The following is a 22,757-nucleotide window of genomic DNA, read 5'->3' as shown; positions in this document are numbered from 1 at the left end:
TAAATGATTTTGCTGAATGTTTCCTTCGGTGGTCTTTGTTGCAAACAAGGTTTAATGTGGACATTTAAAGGGACAGTTCAGACCCAAATCCTCTTATCTGTAGTGCCAATTTTCCAAAAACATTATTGAGGTTTTAGTTGCATAGTTTTGGAGATATCCTCCACAGAGATGTCTGGCTTCTCTCAAATATAATAGAAGTAGATGGCACTCGGCTTGTGGTGCATAAAGTGTCGAACATGGAAAAAAAATAAACAGCAATGTCTCTCTCCATAATCATGAGATGATTACTCAAAGTAATCCACCACATCTACACCCACAAACTGCATCACTCTGCAAAAGGAAGTGTGCATGCATTTTTGATTAACTATCCCTTTAACAAGCCAGTGTTCAGTTGAGATTTTTGACACTTCCTTACATGCAGTTCTAGGTGTAACTGCTCGCTGATACTGAGACGATCGTTGGTTTAGTCTGTTGTGTGTCAGTTTTGACTGTACTAACTGCAAACTGTAAAGTAACTTGGTATATTGGATATCTGTAAGCATAAAGAAGTTGCAGAAGTGTGATACTTTCAGGCTTCTTTCAGTCTGAGTATCTGTGTCAAAAAGCATACATACATGACCAGTGTCATAAAGAGCGTTAGACAGAAACTTGCATAAACTTTATGAGATGCATTTTTAATCCTTTTCAGCCCACAGAAGAACAGAAAAAGACATTTTAATCGGATGAGAAAGATCTTCATTGAATGTTTTTATGCCTAAATACACAAACTCTCTTTGAATAAACTGAATAAACAAGCTAACCTCAAAGGAAGACACAAATTCACACTGTTTTACTTTGTTTGTATTTGGCGGACCCTGCCACCTTTCTTACTTTGCCCCATTTCCCTCTGAGAACAGCTTGTTTATTCTGAAACAAAAAAAGATTATTAAATATCTCTGAGTTTGTATGTCCACATCATTAATACTATACATATGAAAAAAGCCCCAGTTTGTATTTCTTCTCCAAAACTAGACAGTGGCCCTTTAATTAAAAGGGGAAATGACATTCAGCTTCAGCGTGCGCTCTGACGGACCAGTTTTCAGTGAGATCCGTCGTCAGTTTTTCCAACAGCTGGGTATAATTACCGGCCATGCAGAGAGAGAGAGACAGAGAGACAGAGACAGAGAGAGTGCAGAAGAGTGCTTGTTTATTTATTGATGCTAAGCCTGGGTTTGTGGTGCTGCACATGAAAAGAGGTTAAGTGGCCCTGAACACTGAGCTGGTGGTAAAAGCCAGCATGGAGTCCTCTGTGTGTCTCTCTCTCTGTCTCACTCTGTCTGTCTTTATCTCTGCCTGACACATTTTCATATCTCTGTCCCGTCACTCTCTCCGCGGTCACACACCTGAGGTGCAGCAGATTGAGTTTCACTGACCCCCCGCCTCCTCTTCACAAACTCCCTTCCTTCCAGCCAATCGGCACTTCTCTCTCGCCTCCCTCCCCCTACTGTAGCCTATTTTGTGAACCAGAAAGAGGGGGCTGATTGGGTTTCTCTTCTCCTCCACAGACTGGCTTCTGTGTACCTGTCTCCTCCCCAGTGGCCTGGACTCTGCAGGCAGGGGGTCAGGTTGCTCCGAGACAGCTCCGTTCAGTCCAGGTCACAGGCGACAAAAGGTCTCAAACCTTCCCGGATATTCCTGAAAATATGTCATATTTGCGGTCATTTTAAAAGCACGTAGTTCCAGCCAAGCTACAGGTGCGCTTCGGAGACAGTCTGGTCTGATTAATAACCACCTGACCACACAATCCCGGCTGTGAAAGTCCCCATCGAGTGTAATTATCTGTAATTTCCTGCTGCAGTGATTCCTTCTCTTATTATTTATCAAACGCCTGTTTTGTTTTCATGTGTTTCTTTTTCCAAGACTGCCTGTCATCATTGGGTTAACCCCCTGACCTCTGCATATATATATATATATATATATATATATATATATATATATATATATATATATATATATATATATATATATATATAAACCTCATACATATTCAGGAGGACCACATGTTGAACAGGCTTCAGTTCGAGGCCAAACAAACCCACACGTCTCGCTCAATCTGTCACGGGCCAGTAGTCATATGTGTAATGTGTTTAATTGCTCTTTATATAAACAATCTTCTGCACTGCAATCAGAGTGAAAACACTGAAAGCTGGTACCCTTTTTCTCAGTTTCCTTCTAAGATTTATCTTTGCTGACAGATGTAATTAATATTTCAGAGGCAGGATATTGTAATCCCCACGGGGACAAGAGCGTTACAAGATGAAAAGTGAGGTGCCAAAAAAAAAAAAGAAAGAAATCTGAGCACACATATGTAACACATGAAGCAGCTACACGTGTTCCAGGACCGGAAACTTGTCCAAAATAACGAGTTATTTCAGCGCTCCTGCAGGTTTAGTAGGTCTCCCGCTACTCAAGCTCTTGTGCGGGGCACATTTCATTTCCGAACCCCTGCTTGGTTTTCCTGAAACTGGACGCCGGGTGCTGATTAATAAAACATCCATTGTGCGCCGCTGGCCGATCACCGGAGCCCTTTCAGCTGTATAAGTGGTGAAAGGCGACATAATCTCCCCAGAACAAGATCTGGACTGAGATTGAGTCGCACACAAACACAGAGAGGCACCCAGCAGGAGGACCTCAGCAGCAGCAGCAGCAGCAGCATGTTAAAGCCTCAGCAGCACGGTGAGCTGCTCCTGCACGACTCCCCGCCGGTGTTTGGGAAGCCGTGGTACTGGCAGCGCAGCAGCAGCACCATGGAGAGCACCCGCAGCCTGGCGCAGGTCATCATGGAGATGCGCGACGAGATCAAGAAGCTGGAGGCGGAGAACCGAGAGCTGAGGGGGGACTACGGCCAGCGGGCGTTCGGGGCCGCGCCGGGGGAAGGCAACCCGGTGTCCTCAGCGGCAGAGCAGCGGCAGGACGTGGTGGAAAACCCGTATGTGAACCTGAGGAGGAATGCGTCTGCGCCGGCACTGGAGGGTCAATACAAAGGTGAGAGACCAGGCCTGTTACTGCACAACTTTTATTATTCTGTTTTAAAAATCAGTTCATCTCTCACAGTTGTTATCTGATTGTAATATGTAGTTTTGTAATATTCATTATAGTTTTTATTTCTAATAACTGTTAAAATCTCATGTATTAAGTGATAGGGGAAGAGCAATTTTAAAGGAACATTCCACCAATTCGACATCACACTTTCATGGGATTGGATGTCAGCCAGAAAGACAGATTAAAAAGGATGAAAGTTCAAAATATGAGAGACAAGAGCTGAGATATCCTGATTTTAGTCATTAGTCACACTTCAAAAACACAGGGGACCACAATTCCCCAAATGCAACTCAACAGCCGCTTACTGAAGCAGAAAAAGCTCAAACAAAATGTGACAAAGAAAGTAAGAAAACCAGTGATGGAATGTAACTAAGTACATTCACTCAAGTACTTGAGTAAAAACAATTTTCAGGTATTTTGAGGCCACTCTCATTCCACTACATTTTGGAGACAAATATTGTACTTCTAACTTTTTAGCTACCAGGTACTCTACAGATAACACGCTGCGCCAGAACCAAAGCAGCACATTGTTAGATAAATGTCTTTTAATGCGGTCAGATGACAAAGAAACACCACAAAAAACTGATTCTGATAATCAGAAAAATGCTGTGTATTGTTCCCAATGATCAGCTGACGCATAGTATAGTATTAGTTTTGACACCAAGGTACATTGAATACCAGATATCTTTACTTTTACTGAAGTATGACTTTGGAGTCCATTTTTACAACACTGAAGAAAATCTTGTATTTATTTGAGTTATATCCACTTGTTAAGTAAGTACAGTTGGTCAACTGTACTTAAATACAGTTTTGAGCAACTTGTACTTGCTTCGTTTAGTTCTACTCCACCACAGTTCGGTGGAGTAGAATCCCTTAATTATCTACATTTACACTGATTTTACATACAGTACATATGATCAACTCGTGAACTTTACTGTTTCCACCATTGCTTCTTTATATTATCATGGAAAGATAAATTCTGCATCAAAATTGCCTCTGTGATTTCTTCACATATCCATCCCAGCTCATCATGTTCATGTTATTCCACAGAGAACACCGTCATGACTGTCCGAAGGTACTCCATAAACTCCAACCTGTCAGGGGTGACCGTGAGAGAGACAGGGACCGACCGGGCCCAGCTGACTGACTCTGGATGGGGGAGACTACAGGAAGAAATCCAGCATGGGAACAACCTCTTTGGTGACTCATCCAGAGGAGATGTGGGGAAAGTTACTAACAGGCACTCCCTGCAGGAATACGTACACAAAAACAGGTACAAAATAAGGTTTGGTTCACAGTTGACAGATATAGTGTATTTGAAGCCATGTTGCAGCTTTTGTAGATATAAAACTCCTGTGCTTTCTTTGACCTTTTTAGGGCTAAAGTAAAAACTGTCACCTTCCTTCTCCCTGTGGATGACATTTACACCAACCGGCCTGTTCTCACCAAGCACCAGGAGGAGCCCAAAATCACGGAGCTGGCCTCAATCACTGAAACAGAATCTTGAGATAGGAAGCAGAACTGTTTTCTTCAAAGACACACTGGCTGTGGACTCGAGACAACCTGCACTCATGAACTGAACCTCTGTGGCCCCAAAACAGCTCAGCCTCTTCTTTTAGGTCAGTGTAGATTGAGCTCTTACCGCGCGAGCCAGCAGACCGATTTTATCACACCTGACCACACAAACAGAGGACTCTGGTTACCGGTGTGCTTTTCATCCGGGCCATGGCGATCCAGGCCCCGGTCAGCGGTGATGAGACATGGAGCCCTCTGCGGCGGGGATCAGATGTCTGGACTCCTCTACCCTGCCTGTGGGGGTGTCGTTTTTGGAGCGCGACACACACCCGCAGGTGACAGCTCTTTTAGGGACAGTTGTGGTCACTGAGTCAGACCTCGTGAGAAACATCAAGCTCATCACTTATTCATCCGTGTTTCTTTTCACAGTGTAAACTTAAATGGGTTGTCGGGGGGGGGGGGGGGGGGTCCTCGTGTGTTCAAACATGTGACCTGTTTGTTGACAGCGTTGCTAAAGTGTAGATTTTTTTTAAGACCATGTGACACACGGTACTGTCTGCTGCCGTGCAAGGAAGGCTTCCTGTGAATATACCAGTGTTTGGCATACTAATGCGAATATTAAGCTATCACCTGTGATGAACTCAAGATGCAGGATCAATGTGTTTATCGTAACACAGGCAGGATTGTGCAATGAAATGATAGTTCAAAAACAAAACTATATAATTGGATGATTAAATAATAAATGATTATAAAGAATATTTCAGGATGAATCTGAGGAAAGAAGCTGCTCCACAGTCTGGACGGCTGTTCTCCTTTAGTATCTCTTGGGCTCTGCACAGACATCTCACCTCACAAACATCACTGATGCTCTGGGTGGTTTTGATCACCCGCTGCAAAGCCTTCCTGTCCTGGGCTGTGATGAACCACGCCTCTGTAAAAATCACCTGGCACCAGAATGAAGTCCTCTTGAGTTTCCCTAAGAAATAAAGCCGTTGCAGTGTTATGATTGTTTTTGACGTGTACTAAAAAGCTAATTTATAAGCACCATTATCTCTCACTCTTATCCTCACTGTAGGTCATTTAAAAAATCTAAATAATACAGAAATATCACATTTAAGTATTTATAAGACTAGATATACAGCTGCATTTTCACCTGGAGATAAAATTTGACATTTTGATCTGAGTTTTGTGAGCAGTGTGTGTTCAGATGCTGCTTTATTTTTGAATTTTCTTCAGCTTAAGTGCACCAGCTAAACAAGGGTGGGCATGTGGATTCGTCTTTATAGTGCATGAAAACAAATGAAAATTCACTTAACTGAATGTGTTTTATCTTCTGAGCTTGTCAGTCAGCGATGGGGCAAATGCTTTTATTATTCAGTACGTGAGACAGATTCACGAGCTGAAAGCAAATCATACACTGTCACCTAAAACTTTAATATAACATTTGATCTTTGACATATTTACAAAAGGGACACATAGACACTGCCTAGAATCTAGCGGTCTGCTGCACCACATAATAAGAACGATGTACAAAAGAAGCCGTTGGCACACGTTAAATACGTTGCACGTTGTTTGGGGGAAGAAAGAGGGAAATAAGACATTCATGTGTATGCAGGACAGTTAAAAACCACACAACTGCCAGTTAAATTAAAAAATAATAAATATTAAGGTAAATCCGGAGATGCAGAATTAAGACAGCAAACAGACCTGGCCGGAAGCTCATCTGGCCGTCCTGCTGTCTGGCTCCAGTCGCTCGGTCTGAGACACCCATAATCTGCTGCTCGCTGGCTCCAACGTTCCTCTCAAGAAAGTAAGTGGTCATCCTGCCCTTCCCCTTCACCTTGATCTCCCCTCTCTTCTTGATAATAAAGGTTTTATTCTTCAAAGCCATGGGAAACATGCGGAAATGTGGGATGTGGAAATCAGACAGAGGATAGCACAGCTTTTGCAGTGAGTTCATGAATGTGTGCGTCCTTACCGGTAGACGGTGGGGCTCAGATGGATCTTGTCAGGTAGGCCGTGACTCTCCATGCGAGAAGCGGTGTTGACCGTGTCTCCGAACAGACAGTAGCAAGGCATCTTTTCCCCGACTACACCTGCCAGAACAGGACCACTGTGGAGACCCACTCGGATCTGCAGAGACACACAGGTCTTTGAGTGCTTCGTCACCAGTGTCCACCACTGTGTCTTCGATAAATGCAATACAAACATTCTGGCACCTGAATTGGTCCTCGCGTCACAGGGTTGATAACCTCCCTTGCAGCCAAGATCATACCTAGGGCAAAGTTGGCCACCCTCTCAGCATGGCTGGAGACGGGTATGGGCACCCCACCTACCACCATGTATGCGTCCCCTATGGTCTCAACCTGGGAAACACCAAATACGCACAGCCAAGATTCAAAAACAAACCTTCAAATGATTGTTACTATAACGTCTGTGTCAAAAACGTTCAATTTGTTGTGTGTACCTTGTAAACATTGTGCACAGTTGTGAGTCGGTCGAATCTGAGGTACATGGAGTTCAGCATGAGGACAATTTGGATGGGCTCACACAGGGAGCAGATGTTAGTGAACGTCACCATGTCACTGAACAGTATGGTGCACTCTTTAAATTCTCCTGAAAGAGAAACAAAGCACAGCAGTCATATGAAAACATTCTGATTGTTATCACATTCATAGCACTTTCGTTCCCTTCACCTGCTTCGACCGTCTTGCCCTCCTTCAGCTGGTTGGCCACGTGCTTGGGCAGCATGGCGTACAGCAAGTTCTCCGTCTTCCTCCTCTCCTCCTCCAGGTGCTGAGACAGGAGGCGGAGCTCCTCCTTCTTCCTCTCCAGCTGACTGGACAACTCCCTTTCAGCCAGTCGCTGCTGGTTGAGCAGGATGAGGTCGCGGGTGACGTCGTGGGGCGCGATGTCAGAAATGTGCATGTGGCTCTCCTCCAGCTCCTGAAGGCTTCTCAGCAGTGGAGAAGCTTGGTAGAGCATACAGTCCAGAGAGGGCATCCAGATCATCTGACCTGCATGGAGCAAACAAAAAAATGTTTTTTTCTATCTGCTAAGGGGAGACAATATATCAAAGAAATATATAGCTTTAGATTTTTTCACAATCCACCTCGGAGCTGCAGCATGGGCCTGCCCCTCCACGCCTCAGGCATCATGTCCCTGCGTGTCTGCAGGACAAAGTGGCTGTTGATGAACTTCCTGATGCTGGAGATGGTGAAGGTGACTTCAGGATGCACAATGCTGAAGTACAGGTCCAGGTGGATGCTCATTGTCTGGAGCCCTGGGACGATCTTCTGGAGGTTCACCCCTGCCTGGTGCACCACCAGCTGCCTCAGACACCACCAGGATCGCTCCGGTTAATTTATCATGACCCAGTTACTCAAGAGTGACGCGTGAGGTTCTTGCTAACAACCAGTACAAATATACTGTACCTGCTCATCAAAGACTATGTGGAAAGGGAAAGCATGGCAGAAAGTCTTCAGATCAATGTTAAGGGTTGTAGGGTACACCGGCTGAAAGCCCCTCAACAGTTTACCTGTGAGAGGAGACAAAGAGTCTAACTTTGCAAATAAAGACACACATTTATCACCACCTGCAGGTGTGTGACTCAACCTGTTGCTCCAAGGTTTATTTTTGCATGTTTGTATGTCTGCACTGTACCTTTCCCGAGGTGAACCAGCCCTCTGACTGTCTCCCAGTGACTCCTGTGTGAAGGGAAATTGATACTGGACCTATTTTGGTGAAGAGGCTGAGGACACAGACATGACAGAGTTGATATAGTTATTGTTATGGCTAATTTTGTCCACACTATACTACAGATCTTATGTAGCTAACCTCTTGAGCCCAGACTAGGGCGTTACGTCGGTTGGCCGAAGGCTGAAGGGATTGGATTCTTGTAAAAGACCCGGTTCTACTAGTCCGAGCAGCCACAGCGGGCCACTGTGTCACAAGAAAAACCACGTGCTCCTTCTTCCCAGTTCTCTCCAACTCCTCCAGATGGTTGACGATCTCCATCGTTATCTCACTGTTGAAGAAATCTTTGGTGACAGCTCCAATTATACCTGTGAAAGAACATGGGTGTGCAAGTGAATTTCACTGATCTGAAGGCCAATCAAATGGTGGCAAAATTATGAGAATAGTACAAAAGCTCATTGATGAAATTGGCCAGGGACAATTAATTACCAGGGACAATGTGGCAGAGTCCTCTGCGGTCCGAATAATAGTGGAGGAGCATGGTACCATCAGGGTTCCTCTCCACCCGGAAAGAGGGTGCATTCATTCATTTCAGATAATAAATATAGGATAGATCAGCTCTCTCCTGAGAATAAGAAAGAATGACCACATGACACATTAGTTTGGGAGCAGGCACCTTGTAGGAGAGGGTGAGGAAGCTGTGAAGAGCATCCAGATTCTCAGTGAATTCAAATAAATTCCCCCCCCCCAGCGTCCGCAGCATGTGGTCGTAGCCCGATCGTTTGCAGAACTCAAAGAAAAATTCTCCAAACTGCCTCAAGACGACCTCCGGCTTCACTCCTGCACAAAACGAAAGCAGAAAAAAATATACATCTTTATTTATTTACCATTTAAAATTAAACATTAATATGATTTTAAAGATGGAAACAAAACAAGGTGACACAAATGGTGATTCCTTCACCTAGAATCTTGCAGGCTTTTGCTACTAACTGCATGCTGATTTCGTCTTTATAGACCTCGTATGTGAGGAAGGTATCCTGGACTCCGGCTTCATCCCTGCACATGATGGTGATGGTTCTGGGAAGAGAGTGGATTCATTGTTCGTTAAGAGAAGAAGACACACTATTAATCTACCTCCTTTTTAATTTATACTCATCATGAAGATGATTCTTCTGAAGAAATCTGACATAAAGGTTGAACTTAAAGCATCATCACTGGCTGCCCAAAGTCACCAGCAGCTTTGGAGTAGCCCTTTAAAACAAATCTGTAGATACAGTAAACAGAAAATCTTCTTTTACCTGAGCGTGACCCACGTCTCCTCGCCAAACTTCTCGACTACCATCGATCTCAGACAGGTATTGATGAATCCATACTGTCGACGACAGAGACATTTAATGTACAACGGAGCTGTCGCGTAAAAAGTTCTGGAGAAAAAAGTTAGGAAGAAAAAAAAAAAAAAAAGAAACAAAAAGCAGCATACCATATCTTTGACAAGTTGAAAGCACAGCTTTTCCAGCAGCCACTGTTTCCTTCACAGTATCCTCGTCACATCGCTCTGTCTGTCCGCAGTGAGTCCAAACACAGAGGCTCCGGGCTGCAGCTGGATGGAGACAGACGCGCTGGAGCTGGAGCTGAAGCCAGCCTTGGACCGGAGGCGCGCATATTTCACATCCCGATTAATAGTAAGTAGCCAATTAAATATAAGTAGTTATTTAGTTACACAGACACTTTGACCAGATTATTTCTGCTAGGCTACAGTTTGTGTGACAAGGGCATTTACTGGTTTTCTCGGCCGAATCTAAATAATTATGGATGCTTTTGTGTACGGAAGCCCAGAGGCACGTCTTTTGGGTATTTGTAACCACAAGACAGGGCTCATACATTTATAATTTTTTAACAAAACTCATCCTACACGTGTTTCAAACTCTGGTTAGATTATTTAACATGTTTCATTTGTGCATAATCAAAGTTCTGTTGTACAAAAAAAGACAATGCAGGTTTGTGGTCTTTGGATTTAAGAACAATGTTTATACCGAGGGGGGAAAAGACTCTTCATCACTTTAATCACTCTAAATGTTATAAGACGATATAACATCTAAGTTATAATAATTTCAGCATTATTCCATAACTTTATAGTGAATTAAAGCTATATTTAGTCTAAAATGGTTTGATGTGATTTGTTTTAAGGTCAACATGATTTTATTCTGTTCTACTGACGTCACGAGCATCAAAGACAGATTAGTCAAAGAGGGGAGCAGATCAGTCACAAGACCTCAGGGACCCCCCCCCCCCCCCCCAAAAAAAAAAAAAATCACAATAAAGAAAACAGCCAAATGCAACCACAATTCTTTTATTTCTCAGCGAAACACGTCTTCACTCGAACATAAGTTCCCCATGATCGGTCAAAAAAATATTAAAATCAGCAACATAACTCTGTAAAAAATTATTACAAAGACTCATAACAAACAACATGTGTGCACATACAGTCTTTGAGAATCTGCAATATGTCACATCAATCTATCTATTGATCAATCAGTTGAGGGGATTCAGTCGTTTTAACCAAATATACACAATATCCTTTTTCAAGTCCTTCATCACATCATCTAACTGTTTCATCAGTTCAGTTTCTTTACACTAACAATCCACTTGATGAAGATTTATGGTATTGTATTGTTTTAGCTATAGAGCAACCCAGGCATGTTTATGCACCAAGAGATTCTGGCTTCCTAAAAATAAAAGTCAAAATCATTTATCTTTTTTTTTTTTGGTACTTATTTAAGGGCCAGGTTGTCCATAACTGTAAACGTTGTTGTAAACTACATGAAAAACTAAATGAACCCGAACATCTCAAATACATTTTCCAGCAATCTTTGGATGTTTCACACCCTCTGCTGGTGAAAGACGAGCAACTGCAAGTCCAGGGGGACGCTTGAGCCAACATGCTGCATGAACAAATATATATTAGTTAATATGTCTTTAATGGGTTTTCTAACGAATAAATATTTTATAATTTTAAAGCCTTCTCTTTCTTTCAAATATTCTGGCCAGTCATTTTACGCTCAGATGACAAATCAGACAACAAATTGCAGTTTGAGTAACTGGTGGAGACCCAGACTTAGTAATTTAGATGCATTACAATGTTCCTAATCTTTTGACGAGATCACAGGTCATATGTTCATGACTAGACACTTTTTAGATTTTATTCTGTGCTCTTCAGTCAGTTGCTGTGTTGATGGTGAAATAATGGCCACAGGTAGGTAGGTAGGTAGGTGGGTAGCACCAACAAGATGAACCTAATTTGATGTGTTCACGTCCTGGTCGGTTTCAGTTTGAGGTCCGTAATGAAGTCTGCAGAGCCTTCATGTCCCTCAGCAGCCTCAGGTTCTTCTTGCTTCTCTCTCCTGGTCTGACTTTGACAGCTCCGGCAGAGCGACCTCTAGTGGACACTGTGGTAGTCACCCTCACCTCGTTCCTACTGTTCGGCCTAGACTGAGCCTTTCTTAACTTCTTTATCTAAAGGGAAAAACACGAATGAAGAAAGCACGGGAGTCACAACAAAACAAATGTACTTTTTGTGTGAGGACCTACCTGTGTTTTGTGTTTGTAGAGCTTACTGATCTGCTCTCCTTTCCTCTCCATCTTCAGCAGCAGCCTCTCCTGCTCCCTCTGAAGGTCTTTTCTCTCCCACTCAGAGACGCAGGCCTCCAACTGTCTCGTCAATTCGTCCTGCTCCCTGCATGCATGCACAATCCAGTTAAATACTATTCAAAGCAATTCACTCCTGATATTGCTCTGATGCAGCTTCACTCACAAGCTCATGAGTCGCAGCTCCTCCTGTAGCGCCTGCAGCAGCTCTGATAGCTCCTCGCCACTAGGGGAGGAGGAGGAGGAAGAGGAAGTGTCTGAAAGCCTGCGACTACCTGTCTCGTAGCCGTTTGCGCTGTTAGAGAGGACGCGGCTGTTGCAGAGGTGCGGCTGGTGTCGCTTCAGGAGAGACAGGACTGACTGGACGTTCGCTCGGACTGAGTGGCTGCAGCCGACAGACTGAGAGTGATGCAGGAGAGTCAAAGAGAGAGCCAGTGTGAAGAAGGAGTGGCATTAAAAACTAAATGTACATTTATTAAAACCACAAAGGAATATGTGCCCATACTACCGTTCCAGCAACAAAGGGTACATCTCTGAGGCTCAGTCTATAGTGTGGCTCTGCATAGGATGACTGCCGTGGTGAAGATTTCTAAGAAGGTGAGAAAGCAGAGAAACTGAACTTCCATGCATGTCTATACTATTTTAAGTATTTAACTTGAATCCAAACAAATGCACTTGAATTAATTTGCACTTGGTTCAACATGACATTCACAGATGTACCAACACTGTAAAAAGCACTCGACTGCAGCTGTCTTGTCATATTTGCTTGAACATCCACTTAAAAGGAGGAAAGGAAACATTCTCAGCACACAGAACAGAAGTAAATCCTTAAATCGCCCCTGTGAAGGTCTTAACCTTTGAATTGGACTTCCTCTCTTTGAACTGTCTGCTAGATAGACGAGGCGACACTGACTGCAGCAAGATCCTGTTGGCTTCTAAACCCGTCTGCAGCTGAGGAACACACACACAGGTACACACAGACACACGTACAAGAAGTTAGGCATAACTCTGTGGACGTTTCATCATTTACATAAAGCATAAGCATGCAGTATGGTAAAACAATAGACAGAAATATAAGACACAGTACAAGCTGTCAATAGTGAGTGAATGCTAGAGTCGCTAAAGAGAAATACAACTGTTGTTACCTGATGGGCCTGAACCTGGACCAGCTTCCTCTGGTGCTCCTCCTCCTGTAGCTTCTTCTCCAGCTGGCGAATCTTCATCTGACACATTCAGACACATCAATATTATTGTGGTGATAATGATAATAGAATTAAGGTTTTTTTCTTGTCACTACCCACTTGAGATTAAACCATTAATTAGCTTTTCAATATAACTTTGGTTAAGTGAGACCACACGTAAATCCATGTTTAAATCAGACGTCATAATCATAACTTCTGAACTCATCTGAGGAACCAGAGCCACATTTAGTGGTTTTTAACCTACACGATTTGGTTTGTGCCTCCTTGTCCCAGGTTATGGCTCCAGTGTAGACATGCTCTGTAGGCTGCTTAACCAAAAAGAGCCTTTCATTTCAAACTGAGGCCAGAAGAGATAAAAGCCTTTCACTTTCACAATTTTTCCATAATGTCCTGTATTATTTGTTTTCTTTACAGACAGAGAGAATGTGACTAAGCTTGAAGACATAGTGTCCTTCGGTCTGTGTAGAAACTGTGTAGAGTCTCTGAGTGATTACCTCGGCGTTGTTTTGTGTGCGTGTCAGCCGGAGATACTCCTGCTCCAGTCGCTCCAGCTTCTCCGACTGGGCATGCTCAGACACGGTGTCACACTGATGATCGGCTGACTTGGCTGTCTCCATGGAAACCTGAAAGTGTGGAAAAAAATTAATAGGGCTCCACAAAATCTACTCGGCCACACGAGAGAGGCTTTCACTCAAAAACATCCATGCATGTAATGGTTTTAGTGCATTTTCTGCCCTGGCTTATCACAGCCTATGACATTAATTTAACCTGCTGTTTGAGCAGGCTGGTCCTGTCTGCCTTGGCATTGCGCAACATCCTCCTCATGTGATCCAGCTGTCGCTCCAGGGTCACACAGCGAGACTCTGCAGCAGCCAGGTGGGTGATCAACACTGTGGATCAGACAAAGAGATACCAGAATAAGATACAGAATGGAAATATAAGTAACATGAGCTATTACAATGTTATGCTTACACTCACCTTGATTGCAGTCGGACTGGCCACCTTCCCCTTTTTCTGTGTCTGTCTGACCATTTAAGTGTCTCTGTGTGACTTTATCGCTCTGCAGATGCGTGCGCGGTGCATCTTTCCCCATAGTGCGCAGACTGAGCTGTGCATGTCCTTTCTCCAACTCCAGCCTCCTGATCTTCTCCTGGAGGTTCCTCAAGGCGGACAGGATCGCTACACATGCACACACACGGATGGATACAAGAATGTGATGCATACGGGGATATACTGATAGACTGCAAACATATTCACGCTGTGATTATAGTCGTGGTGTAATACGATATGGTTTTCAAGTCTGGATGGAGGAATAGGAGGATGGGATCGGAACTTGAATGAATGGATGTCAGTGTAGCTGAGACATTCAAGTAGTGAGGCATCAGGTTGCACACGCTGTAACCATGGAGCGCTGAAACATCACAATACCTCGGTGGAAACTTTGTAAAGGAAACACACACACACACACACACACACACACAACTTAGAGTTACCTGCACTGCTGGTCTCTGGGAATGCCTTGCTGGGTGACGACAGGCGAGAGGACTGATGTGTGCGTGTTCGGGGTGTGTGATGCACAAGTGCGTTGATGAAGGGACGGGGAGCAGGATAGTCTTTGTAAGATGAGAGTGACAGGCTGTCAGACACTACTCCGCTGGGTGGTGGTGGTGGACAGAGCTTCTGCAGAGGAAACAGGGATAATGGTGAACAGCATCCTACAATATCTGGGGAGTATTGCACTTATTTTCAAAGCTGATATGTATAATATATGAGCACTGGAGACAGTGTGGTGGAGGCTGTCATCTCATCATGAACATACTCAGCAAATAAGGCACAGAAAGTGAAATGAATGTGAGCTAAAACTTTAAATGAATGCACAAACTCAACATAAAGTCACAACATGAGTTATTTATCCTGCTCAAGTCCAATAAAGCAGATAAAGGGGGAGACTTCAGCAGACTTTCCAGGGCTGCAACATCAGCTGGTCTGAGTTGTAGCAACTGCTGCTAGGTAGCTTTTCCGCACAGTCAAGCTAAAATATTTTATGCTTATACAAACTGTGGCGAACAGCTTTAAATGTTCCTTTTTAAGTTAAATCAGGCAAGATCTGGTGAACTACCTTCCCCCGCGTAGCATCAGCAGCGGCTGTTTTTGACAGCGTCTCCATCGAAGTGCAGCCAATCCAGTCCGCTTCTCCTGTGCTGAACCAGGCAGCAGAATAAGCAGAAACACGTTAATGTTAGCTTAAAGTAAAGCTACAACCGAGTCTTTTTCAATCACAGTTGACAGCTTGCTAGCTTTAGCCCCGTTTCTGGAGCTGCTGCCAGTGCTAATATGTGCTGTGAAAAGAAAAACATCATTTGTCAAGACAACTAAGCCAGGGTTTTTGATGGGGTTTGTGTGATATCCATACCAGCCCGGTCCGTCAGACGCCGCGCACATACATAATAAATGTGCGTTGTAGATACATCAGGTCCGGCGCGCCTTTGTGAATAAAACGAACGCATATCCATTTGCTTACCGGAAATGTAGTTTTTCCTCCGTGGAGACTCTCCGGTCTAGAACGTTGTTGCCTCAGGAATAAAACTACAATAACACTGAGCCACCAGTGAGGGGGCGGGGGGAGCGAGTGCAAGACTTGCCGGGACTTCTTCAGAGCAAGTTTACCCATTCTGGAGGAGGTGGGTTGCGATGTTTTCCCCCACGTTGTTGCTTATATCGGCCACTACAAATAGTAACTACCTAACGTTTCATAGATGTACTCATCGTAATTTAGACCCAGCCGATATGTAAACAGAAGCTCAGTTCGTGTTAGCTATCGCAGTTGCTTTCGGTTTTCTAGCAAACATGAAAGCTAACGTTACCTCACCATCCTCGCTGTAGCTTATGAAGTTAGAAGTTTCTGTTAGCTAGCTACTACATTACAAACTGTTTATTAGCTAGCTAGCTATACCAGCTATCACAAAATGTGTCAAACACAATGGACTTGAATGTCTGCTTAAATGTGACGTTACTGCTCGTTGACGCCTATTTTGTAAACATTGCTTTTTGTATTATTTAGAAGCTGTTAGAAACGGTATGCACATTCGTTACTTCAGCTGTCGCATGTCTTAAATGTAAAGCAAAATAACTTCTGTCATTTTTCTGCAGGGAAGCCTTCTGCTGACTACCTGTGAGGTGTAAACACACCTGTCATTTCCCACACCACCATGTCCTCGGAGAGCACCTTGTGAGTCTGTTTAGATTGTAACTATAAAACTAAATATAATGCGATTGTATTCGCTTGTTGAATCTCCCAAGAACTAACATATCATCTTTATATCTAAGCAATGCACAGTACAATCTGAAGAATAATCTAATGTATGAGCTGTGTGTCTTTTTTGATGGATTTAGGGATGATGAGGATACCTTCAAGATCCTGATCGCTACAGATATTCACTTGGGCTTCCTCGAGAAGGATGCTATCCGTGGCAGTGACACCTTTAACACACTTGATGAGATCATGAAATGTGCCAAGACAAATCAGGTATGTGCGAGCTGACAGACGTGTGTATATGTGTAAGTGTCAGAGCCAGGGTCGTTCATCTGCTTACCTTTTTGTTTGCAGGTAGATTTCATCCTGCTGGGTGGTGATTTGTTCCACGACAACAAGCCGTCACGCCGGTGCCTTCACAGCTGCATCACTATGCTGAGAAAATACTGCATGGGAGACACGCCTGTAACGTTCAACCTTCTCAGTGATCAGACTGTCAACTTCAACACCACCCAGTCAGTGTCTGCTGTGTTTGTGTGGTCATTCTCACATAACATTGTCTTTTTGTTGAGTGAACGTTCGATCAATATTGTAATGTATGTGTTGTAGGTTCCCATGGGTTAACTATCAGGATGAAAACTTGAACATATCAATTCCTGTATTCAGTATTCACGGTAACCATGATGACCCAACTGGGGTGAGTTTCCTCCCGAATGAAACAAATTATTAGACAAGATAAGCATTGTTAATATGCAAGTATTTGCATTTGCGCTTTTTTTTTTCTTTTTATTTCCCTCTAGGCTGAAGGTTTGTGTGCAATAGATCTGCTAAGTGCTTCTGGACTTGTCAATCACTTTGGGCACTCTCATTCAGTGGAGAGGATAGAGATGAGTCCCATCCTCATGCAGAAAGGCAACACCAAGCTAGCCTTATATGGTCTTGGTAAGTGCGAGAAGAAATGTTATTATAGGATCAAGAAGAGAAAGGAATTGTAGTATCTGTCTAAATTCTGTGTGTGTTTGCGTGTGTTTATAGGCTCTATCCCAGATGAGCGCCTGCACAGGATGTTTGTCAACAACCAGGTAACGATGCTTCGCCCCAAAGAAGACCAGGATGAGTGGTTTAACCTTTTCGCCATCCATCAGAACAGGTGTGTGCATCCCTGTGTATGTTGTGTAGTACATTAAGAGGGAAGAGTTGTATGTTTTTTCATATTATACCAAATGTTAAAACATGAAAGACTGTCAGATGTCATACAAATGCTTCTATGATCTCAGTGTAAGGGACTTCCTGAGAGTGTGAATAATACGATGCCATGTTTTACATTAGGGTTGTTGATTATATTCTCATTTGATACAATGGTTTAATGTTCTTCAAAGTGTCAGAAAATTTCCCTAAGCCCACATCTTCAGATGTCTTGTTATGTCCACAACCCAAATATATTACATTTTCTGTCACAGAGAAGTAGAGAAACCAGAAAACACATTTCAGAAGTTGGAATCAGGAATTGCAGCTCTATTTTCTATGCATTGGGATTAGTAAATCTTTACTTCGTTAACTCACAAACCCAGGCCTAGTGTGTCATTGTATGTTTCTACTCTACGCTACATTTTTATGTATTTTCTGTCTGTGTTATTTTTTCTAGGAGTAAGCATGGACCCACTAACTACATACCCGAACAGTTCCTGGATGACTTCATTGACTTGGTGGTGTGGGGTCACGAACATGAGTGTTTGATAACACCAACCAGAAATGAACAGCAGCTCTTCTACGTGACGCAGCCTGGCAGCTCTGTAGCCACTTCCCTGTCCCCTGGAGAGGCTGCCAAGAAGTACAAATAGACACACACAAAGTGAGCAATTTACTGAATGTGTTTTGAAGTGAATATGTAGCCAATCTACTCTGTTTGTGTGCATCTAGGCATGTAGGGCTTCTGAGGGTGAAAGGTCGCAGGATGAACCTGGAAAAGATCCCCTTAAAGACGGTGCGTCAGTTCTTCATTGAGGATGTGGTGTTGGAAGACCACCAAGACCTCTTCACACCCGATACACCGCAGGTCACAAAGAAGGTGGAAAACTTCTGCTATGCAAAGGTAACTCTAAAAGTCACCATTAAACATACAGAGCCCATCTGGCATCTATTGCTTAGTTGTCTCAGCCCTCTTACATCTGCCTCTGTTTCTTTTCTGCTGTCATTCTGTAGGTGACAGAGATGATAGAAAAAGCTGAAAGAGAAAGACTCGGATGTCCGCTCACCCCAGAGAAGCCGCTTATCCGCCTGCGGGTAAGATGGACACATGCACAGCCTGTGCGCTTATCGTCATGCACGCTACATCTAAACTCATGCTCCTCTTTGCCCTCCTCAGGTGGACTACAGTGGAGGCTTTGATACGTTCAACACCGCCCGCTTCAGCCAGAAGTTTGTGGAGCGCGTGGCCAATCCGAAAGACCTCATTCACTTTGTCAGACGTCGTGAGAAAAAGGAGGACATCAAAGGTCTGACAGGGACTGAATCCACAGCCATGTATCCGCTGTATGTGTACAGTATTTTTGACATGTTTCAAACTTTGCTTTTCAGATGAGGTCAATGTTGACTACAGCAAAGTGATGAGAACCACAGCAGTTGAGGGGCTGAGAGTGGAGGACCTGGTTAAAAAGTACTTTGAGGCGGCCGAAAAGGTACCGTACACACATAAACACACACACACACACACACTGTCACATACTTACAGGCTTACAGGGTATGAACAAAATCTTGAAGTTAGAAAAACACTTAGTTTGGCACGCGCAGGTGGTCGAGTGGTTAGAGCGCATGCCAAAAACGCAGCTGACCCCCGTTCGATTCCGGCCGGAGGTCCTTTGCTGTATGTCACATCCCCCTCTCTCTCTCCCGTATTTCCTATCTGTCTACTGCTTAATAAAGGTGTCTATGCCAGAAAAAATCTTTAAAAAAAAACAAAAAAAACAAAACACTTAGTTTAAACTGTTTTTTTTTAAAATGTAGAAATATCCTTGTATGCAAATAAATCAACATAATGTGGTGCCTTATGGGTACAATCTCTCATGTTAATCAAAAATATTTTAATATTGAAGTGTGAGTAAGTAAATTAAACAAAGTGTATACATGTATTTTTCTTGGTGTAAAGGAGTCGTGTGAAGAGGACTTTTTGCAAATTAAGTCATACTAACAATTAAGATGTAGTGATAAATGCCTCAAGGCTCTGGACATTTTGGGTTTAGGTACCTCGAAAGTGCTTAAAAGTCCTGTATTATAGGGTGTCATAACACTTATTTTCATCTACTGTATATTCTGTGTGCGAATCTCTCCAGACAGTGCAGCTGTCACTTCTGACCGAGAACGGCATGGGGAAGGCCATTCAGGAGTACGTAGACAAAGACGAGAAAGACGCCATCGAGGAGCTCATCACCTACCAGTTAGAGAAGACACAGCGCCACCTCCAGGCCAGAGCAGTAACCACAGAGAAGGATATAGACACAGAAGTAAGTGGGCGGGGCTGGCATTGGAAGGAGGATAGATGAAGCTGATGTTGATGCGTCATTGAGTGTACATTTTTACATTTTCAGATCCAGCGACTCAGAGACTCAAAAAAAGACACGACTGAGGAGGAAAACGAAATCAAAGAAGCTATGAGCAGAGCCAAAGCGCACCGTCTGGAGCGCGGCGACGACTCTGGAGACGTGGATATATCCGATGATCTTGCTGATGTCGCTATGGACTCCGATGAAGCTTTATTGCCACCCCCCACACGAGGCAGAGGGCGAGGAGGTAGAGGGCGGGGCAGCCGGGGAAGAGGGAGAGGTGAGTTATCATATTATCTGACACGAATACGAAGTGAAATCAGAGGCCAGATATAGATACACAGTGGCAAATAGATGTGCCAAAGGTTTATTCAAGAGTGCAGGCTTGGTAGTATGGCAAGGAGATAGTTTCAGACAGGGTTTCGATTACATTTAATTCAGCATCAACAAAGGACTCTGTATAATGATGTTGTCATTCAGTCGTAAAACCCTGCATCCGTCCATCCAGGTTCTGCCGCCTCCGAGTCAAAGCCAGCCAGTCGAGGCCGCTCCCAAAAAACTTCAACAGCAACCCAAAGCAGGAGCATTATGCAAGGTAGGAGTGTGTGAGTGCGTTGATGTTCTGTATACAACGATGTGCCAGGCGTCCGAGAGAATCCACAGAAATCTTTCACCTCCTTCAACTGTCTCTCTTCTTTGTTCCTCATTCTTCAGCATTTCAGGCTCCGTCCCAGAGACCGTCTCGGACCGGAGCCACCATATCTTACACCGCAGATGACGTAAGTCAAGTGAAAATACATACAGTATACATGTATAGTAAACACACGCACCTCCTTATTTTTAACATTTATGTGATCTCTATTCTTCAACTTTGTTTTTCTTCTTTATTCATCTCCAGCTGACCATTGATGACTCAGATGAAGATATACCTGTAAGGAAACCTACCCGACCCCCTCCAAAGTATGTTTGTTTCATCTACATTGTGGCAGTGAAAAAAGAGTAGTGACTAACATATGTCCATGTCTCTACATATATTTTGTAACTGTGATGTATATTTTTGATACATATTTTAGATGTCTGCGTCTTTCTCTTGTGCTCAACAGAGCAGCTTTGCCATCGTCATCCTTCACTAAGTCCAGCTCTCAGAGCCAGAGCAAGTCGTCGAGAGGGATCGCATTTGATGACAGTGATGATAGTGATGAGGTAAAACGATCACAGAAAATGATAAAGCATAAGTCTTTTTAAGTATAACATTTCTAGCAAAAACATTTTTGACCTAATCCATCACATACATGATTTCTCACTTGACCTTTTTTCTCTGACCAATGTTTTAATTTTTTTTTTTATTATTTTCATCTCCAGGACAATCCATTCAAAGGCCCCAGCCGTCGTTAAAGGAGTTAACTATGCATCTGTTGTATAAAACTTGATTTTCCAATAAAAAACAAAAATACATCCAGCCAGTGAGCTGCTCTTGTGCTGTTCTGACAGACCTTAAAATCCTTGTTTCATTTTTTTCAGCACTCAGTCTTCTTCATGTTGATAATAGATCATTAAAGTCGATCCGCTGCTGTTGCTTAAAAACTAACCAATCAGTCGGTTTTTCTGAAACGCTGGGCTAAAGGCTTCAAGGGGATAACGTGGAGGTGGCAGTATTCATAACCTCGTCAGTTGGCCACCACCTGGTAGAGTTCATCTGATGCTGTACATCGAGATTAATCCATGTTGGGTTTTGTTATCAGCTTTTGTAGTTCTCTGATATTCAGGAAATAATAAATGTTTTTTTCATATTCATACAACTGTCTCCCTCTCTTTTAAAAAATAATGACTGTGTCTTCTTTCTTTAAAGATGTGGCTGTCATAGAAATAGCCTTGTGTTGACAAAATTACAGAATCTGAAAGAGCTGCAAAGAAATACACCATCAAATGTGGCAACAAAAAGAAGTCAGATCCTCCAAATAGCCCTCTGTATTCTGCTGTGTTCCCTTTTATCTCACTGAGCAACACATTTGTCTGAAAATTGTTGCTTTGAACAACATTTTTAAGGTCCCTGTACTAGTGGAGCTGGAGTCTGAAACGATGTTGCTGCTGTCTTGCTATTTAATCTGATCCTCGAGCATTTCAAGTTAGAAATAGTAAGCATGTGTGGTGGGAGTTTTGAGGTAGAAAAGTGGTCAAACGCAGAAATTAACATGTATCCACCACAGGGGGGCAGTATAATGTAGTTAACACAGTGGGTGACACTGAAAGAGTCATGCTGTGTCTGTGTCAGAAAATTAAAGGTGCATTGCATGTGTCAAAATAAAGATCTTGTCCATGTGCAGCATAGCAAGACAGATGCATAACAACTTTTACGGGTGCAGCGTGTAAGCATTGACCACCGGCTGAATTCATACTCAGAGCAAATAAGGAGCAACATATCACCAGAGTATCTAACTACTGCTAACTGTAGCTGACGTTAGCTAGTTAGCTCAGTTATCTGTGCAGCTAGTGGTTGAGACTGGGAGCTCGGCGGTTTCTTCTGCAAAACAGTACATAAGTGTCATAATGTGTATAATGCTGCTCAGGGGAAGGAGCCAGTGTCTTGTTATCAGAAGGTTGCTGGTTCGAACCCCCTGGTCTGCATGTCGAAGTGTTCTTGGGCAAGATAATGAACCCAGAAACTGCCCCTGATATGCTGGTCGCAACCCAATCAGTGTATGAATTACTGTAAGTCGTTATTTTTCATTCATCAGGTGACTTTATCAATCTGCTTGTCTTCTTGCACAATCTAAGGTATGTTCCACCTACACTGCATGAAATTACTTCATTCGGATCATCCTTTGT

The 22,757-nt window shown here is 43.3% G+C and overlaps 4 protein-coding genes across 7 annotated transcripts; 2 read left to right on the top strand and 2 right to left on the bottom strand.

The window, feature by feature from the left end:
- Positions 1 to 2,346: 2,346 nt before the first annotated feature.
- Positions 2,347 to 5,033, top strand: LOC115573357 (uncharacterized). The gene is made up of 3 exons (XM_030404108.1): positions 2,347 to 3,024; positions 4,132 to 4,354; positions 4,459 to 5,033. Exons 1-3 carry the CDS (start codon positions 2,694 to 2,696, stop codon positions 4,586 to 4,588), a joined length of 684 nt encoding a protein of 227 aa, XP_030259968.1. The 5' UTR covers positions 2,347 to 2,693; the 3' UTR covers positions 4,589 to 5,033.
- An 839-nt stretch (positions 5,034 to 5,872) lies between these two features.
- LOC115572360 (guanylate cyclase soluble subunit beta-2-like) lies at positions 5,873 to 9,978 on the bottom strand. The gene is given in 15 exon segments (XM_030402360.1): positions 5,873 to 5,995; positions 6,304 to 6,485; positions 6,575 to 6,729; positions 6,816 to 6,962; positions 7,064 to 7,212; positions 7,293 to 7,613; positions 7,709 to 7,925; positions 8,031 to 8,134; positions 8,260 to 8,347; positions 8,434 to 8,660; positions 8,782 to 8,917; positions 8,969 to 9,132; positions 9,254 to 9,348; positions 9,591 to 9,664; positions 9,773 to 9,978. Coding segments are annotated over 15 exon segments (2,091 nt in total). The 5' UTR covers positions 9,776 to 9,978; the 3' UTR covers positions 5,873 to 5,966.
- Positions 9,979 to 10,626: 648 nt separating this feature from the next.
- On the bottom strand, positions 10,627 to 16,804 carry cep57 (centrosomal protein 57). 3 transcript variants are annotated; one of them, XM_030405804.1, is made up of 12 exons: positions 16,733 to 16,804; positions 15,259 to 15,340; positions 14,633 to 14,819; positions 14,118 to 14,318; positions 13,908 to 14,029; positions 13,634 to 13,762; positions 13,083 to 13,160; positions 12,793 to 12,888; positions 12,443 to 12,526; positions 12,104 to 12,336; positions 11,881 to 12,025; positions 10,627 to 11,805 (listed from the first exon to the last, which is right to left on the bottom strand). In XM_030405804.1, the coding sequence occupies exons 2-12, from the start codon at positions 15,304 to 15,306 to the stop codon at positions 11,617 to 11,619; spliced, it is 1,512 nt and encodes a 503-aa protein (XP_030261664.1). In that variant the 5' UTR covers positions 15,307 to 15,340; positions 16,733 to 16,804; the 3' UTR covers positions 10,627 to 11,616. The 3 variants fall into 3 exon arrangements, with proteins under 3 accessions (XP_030261664.1, XP_030261648.1, XP_030261655.1); XM_030405788.1 differs by lacking the exon at positions 16,733 to 16,804 and adding an exon at positions 15,553 to 15,596; XM_030405795.1 differs by lacking the exon at positions 16,733 to 16,804 and adding an exon at positions 15,553 to 15,596 and having other exon boundaries at positions 12,446 to 12,526.
- Positions 15,730 to 21,725, top strand: mre11a (MRE11 homolog A, double strand break repair nuclease). 2 transcript variants are annotated; one of them, XM_030405765.1, is made up of 19 exons: positions 15,730 to 15,820; positions 16,290 to 16,368; positions 16,533 to 16,665; positions 16,747 to 16,907; positions 17,002 to 17,089; positions 17,193 to 17,334; positions 17,428 to 17,542; positions 18,038 to 18,223; positions 18,313 to 18,484; positions 18,595 to 18,675; positions 18,758 to 18,887; positions 18,970 to 19,070; positions 19,722 to 19,892; positions 19,977 to 20,211; positions 20,440 to 20,526; positions 20,646 to 20,710; positions 20,830 to 20,891; positions 21,035 to 21,134; positions 21,294 to 21,725. In XM_030405765.1, the coding sequence occupies exons 2-19, from the start codon at positions 16,349 to 16,351 to the stop codon at positions 21,324 to 21,326; spliced, it is 2,082 nt and encodes a 693-aa protein (XP_030261625.1). In that variant the 5' UTR covers positions 15,730 to 15,820; positions 16,290 to 16,348; the 3' UTR covers positions 21,327 to 21,725. The 2 variants fall into 2 exon arrangements, with proteins under 2 accessions (XP_030261625.1, XP_030261635.1); XM_030405775.1 differs by having other exon boundaries at positions 15,806 to 15,873.
- The last annotated feature ends 1,032 nt before the right edge of the window (positions 21,726 to 22,757 follow it).

Source organism: Sparus aurata, chromosome 2 (genome assembly GCF_900880675.1).
Source record: "Sparus aurata chromosome 2, fSpaAur1.1, whole genome shotgun sequence".
NCBI classification, from domain to species: domain Eukaryota; kingdom Metazoa; phylum Chordata; class Actinopteri; order Spariformes; family Sparidae; genus Sparus; species Sparus aurata.
Note: the sequence above shows the minus strand (reverse complement) of the source record. Positions and strands in the feature narration are given on the sequence as shown.

Coding starts and splice junctions, on each gene's coding strand:
- LOC115573357 (XM_030404108.1), top strand. CDS start 2,694: ATGTTAAAGCCTCAGCAGCACGGTGAGCTGCTCCTGCACGACTCCCCG. Junction 3,025..4,131: donor ACTGGAGGGTCAATACAAAG/GTGAGAGACCAG, acceptor GTTATTCCACAG/AGAACACCGTCATGACTGTC. Junction 4,355..4,458: donor GAATACGTACACAAAAACAG/GTACAAAATAAG, acceptor TGACCTTTTTAG/GGCTAAAGTAAAAACTGTCA.
- mre11a (XM_030405765.1), top strand. CDS start 16,349: ATGTCCTCGGAGAGCACCTT. Junction 16,369..16,532: donor ATGTCCTCGGAGAGCACCTT/GTGAGTCTGTTT, acceptor TGATGGATTTAG/GGATGATGAGGATACCTTCA. Junction 21,135..21,293: donor ACAGTGATGATAGTGATGAG/GTAAAACGATCA, acceptor TTTCATCTCCAG/GACAATCCATTCAAAGGCCC.
- cep57 (XM_030405788.1), bottom strand. CDS start 15,581: ATGTGCGCGGCGTCTGACGGACCGGGCTG. Junction 13,763..13,907: donor CCAGCCTGCTCAAACAGCAG/GTTAAATTAATG, acceptor CCACACTTTCAG/GTTTCCATGGAGACAGCCAA. Junction 11,806..11,880: donor TCTACAAACACAAAACACAG/GTAGGTCCTCAC, acceptor TTTTCCCTTTAG/ATAAAGAAGTTAAGAAAGGC.